This window comes from Capsicum annuum, unplaced genomic scaffold (assembly GCF_002878395.1).
Source record: "Capsicum annuum cultivar UCD-10X-F1 unplaced genomic scaffold, UCD10Xv1.1 ctg45768, whole genome shotgun sequence".
Lineage (NCBI taxonomy): Eukaryota > Viridiplantae > Streptophyta > Magnoliopsida > Solanales > Solanaceae > Capsicum > Capsicum annuum.
Window position 1 is genome coordinate 1 of NW_025853289.1, and position 1,591 is coordinate 1,591.

General features: G+C 33.4%; 1 protein-coding gene across 1 annotated transcript; it reads left to right on the forward strand.

The window, feature by feature from the left end:
- Positions 1-1,114: 1,114 nt before the first annotated feature.
- Positions 1,115-1,442, forward strand: LOC124892309 (MDIS1-interacting receptor like kinase 2-like; the record flags this gene model as incomplete). Its single annotated transcript, XM_047403631.1, has 1 exon — positions 1,115-1,442. A coding segment is annotated over exon 1 (328 nt), but the record flags the coding sequence as incomplete, so codon positions are not given.
- Between the last annotated feature and the right edge of the window lie 149 nt (positions 1,443-1,591).

A 1,591-nucleotide genomic window follows, 5' to 3' on the forward strand; every position in this document is an offset into this window, starting at 1 on the left:
CGCATGAAATTTACTTTTGTTTTGATAGTTTTATTTTATTTAAAAAGTAAATATAAATGTACTTGGACAAGAAAAAAATAAAGCAAAAATAAAACAATTTAGTTTCTCAGACAAAATAGACCCAGCTGGCAAGACTGCATTTAGAGAATGACTTGGAGTTGATTAATATGAAGGAAGTTCAAATACATTCAAACAAGCATATGAAGACCTAATTTCTCCGCTTTGATCGCCTTTTTTTTTTTCAATAACAGTGGTGTTCGGGCTAACTTGTATATTGAATACGTGCTACCTTTCACTAGCAAATGCATACCAGATAGCTCAGTCACCACAATGACTTGGGCAGATTGAAAAATGACCTAATGATTTTTGGTCTAGGGTGCAATTTAAGCCTTATACTCCTGTGCTTTTCGCCCATTTCTTTGACAATTAGGCCACTTATTGATCATTAAACACCACACACTTCTCGGCACCCATAAGACTCATTATTAGTCTATGAATAATTTATGTTTCAATAAAATAAATTGAGATCATCATTTGCGCTATTATCTATGAATGAATAAGAGAAAAGGATATTTTTTATAGTTCAAACTAACTACACATGATGCTTGATGATTAGAGTAAAAAATACGTTCTGTTAATGAGTGGTAACATTAAACGAAAATTCAAAGAGATCTATGAACGAATGATTTGTTTGGTATAGTTTTCAAATGAAATTTCCATGGCAAGACTTACAAAGTCTTTCTTGACTTCATTTTCCTACTCTTTTAGCTACTTAAATATGCTTGATTAGATCACAGTAAAGTATTCTCTTTTTAATAAAATCGCTCCACATGAATAACTGTCTAATCAAGTATAAGGATTTTCCATTTGTTTTGTTTTTACTTTTGCAAGCTTTGGGATTTTACATCAAATGGAATGAATTTTTGTGATGCAGCTTTCTTTGAAATTTCTATAGAAAGAATTTTGTGACTTTAATGTTATGAAAAGTAAGTCATTCTGATTCTATGCCTTAGTTTACACGCAAGGCTTGTATTGGTTTATTACAATATAAATAGTGTACCCTGCACTAATTTCATCAACAACAAAAATTATCAACTCAAAATCGTTTAACATGATGGTTTCGAAAATATTCTCTTTACTTCAGTTTTTCACTCTCTTTACAATTACTTTTGCATCCACTGAGGAAGCAACTGCTCTCCTTAAATGGAAATCAACTTTCAAGAACCAGAATAATTCCTTATTGGCTTCATGGCAACCAAGTTCTGATGCATGCAGCGACTGGTACGGAGTTTCACGCATTAATGGTAGGGTAAACACGTTGAATATGACGAATGCTAGTGTCTTTGCTACACTCTATGCTTTTCCGTTTTCATCTCTCCCTTTTCTTGAGTATCTTGATCTTAGCATGAACAATCTCTCCGGCACCATCCCACCTGAGATTGGTAATCTCACTAATCTTGTCTGTCTTAACTTGAATATCAATCAAATTTCGGGCACAATTCCATCACAAATCGGCTCACTAGTCAAGCTTCAGATCCTCCGCATATTTCAAAACCATTTAAATGGTCCCATTCCAGGAGAAATAGGTCAG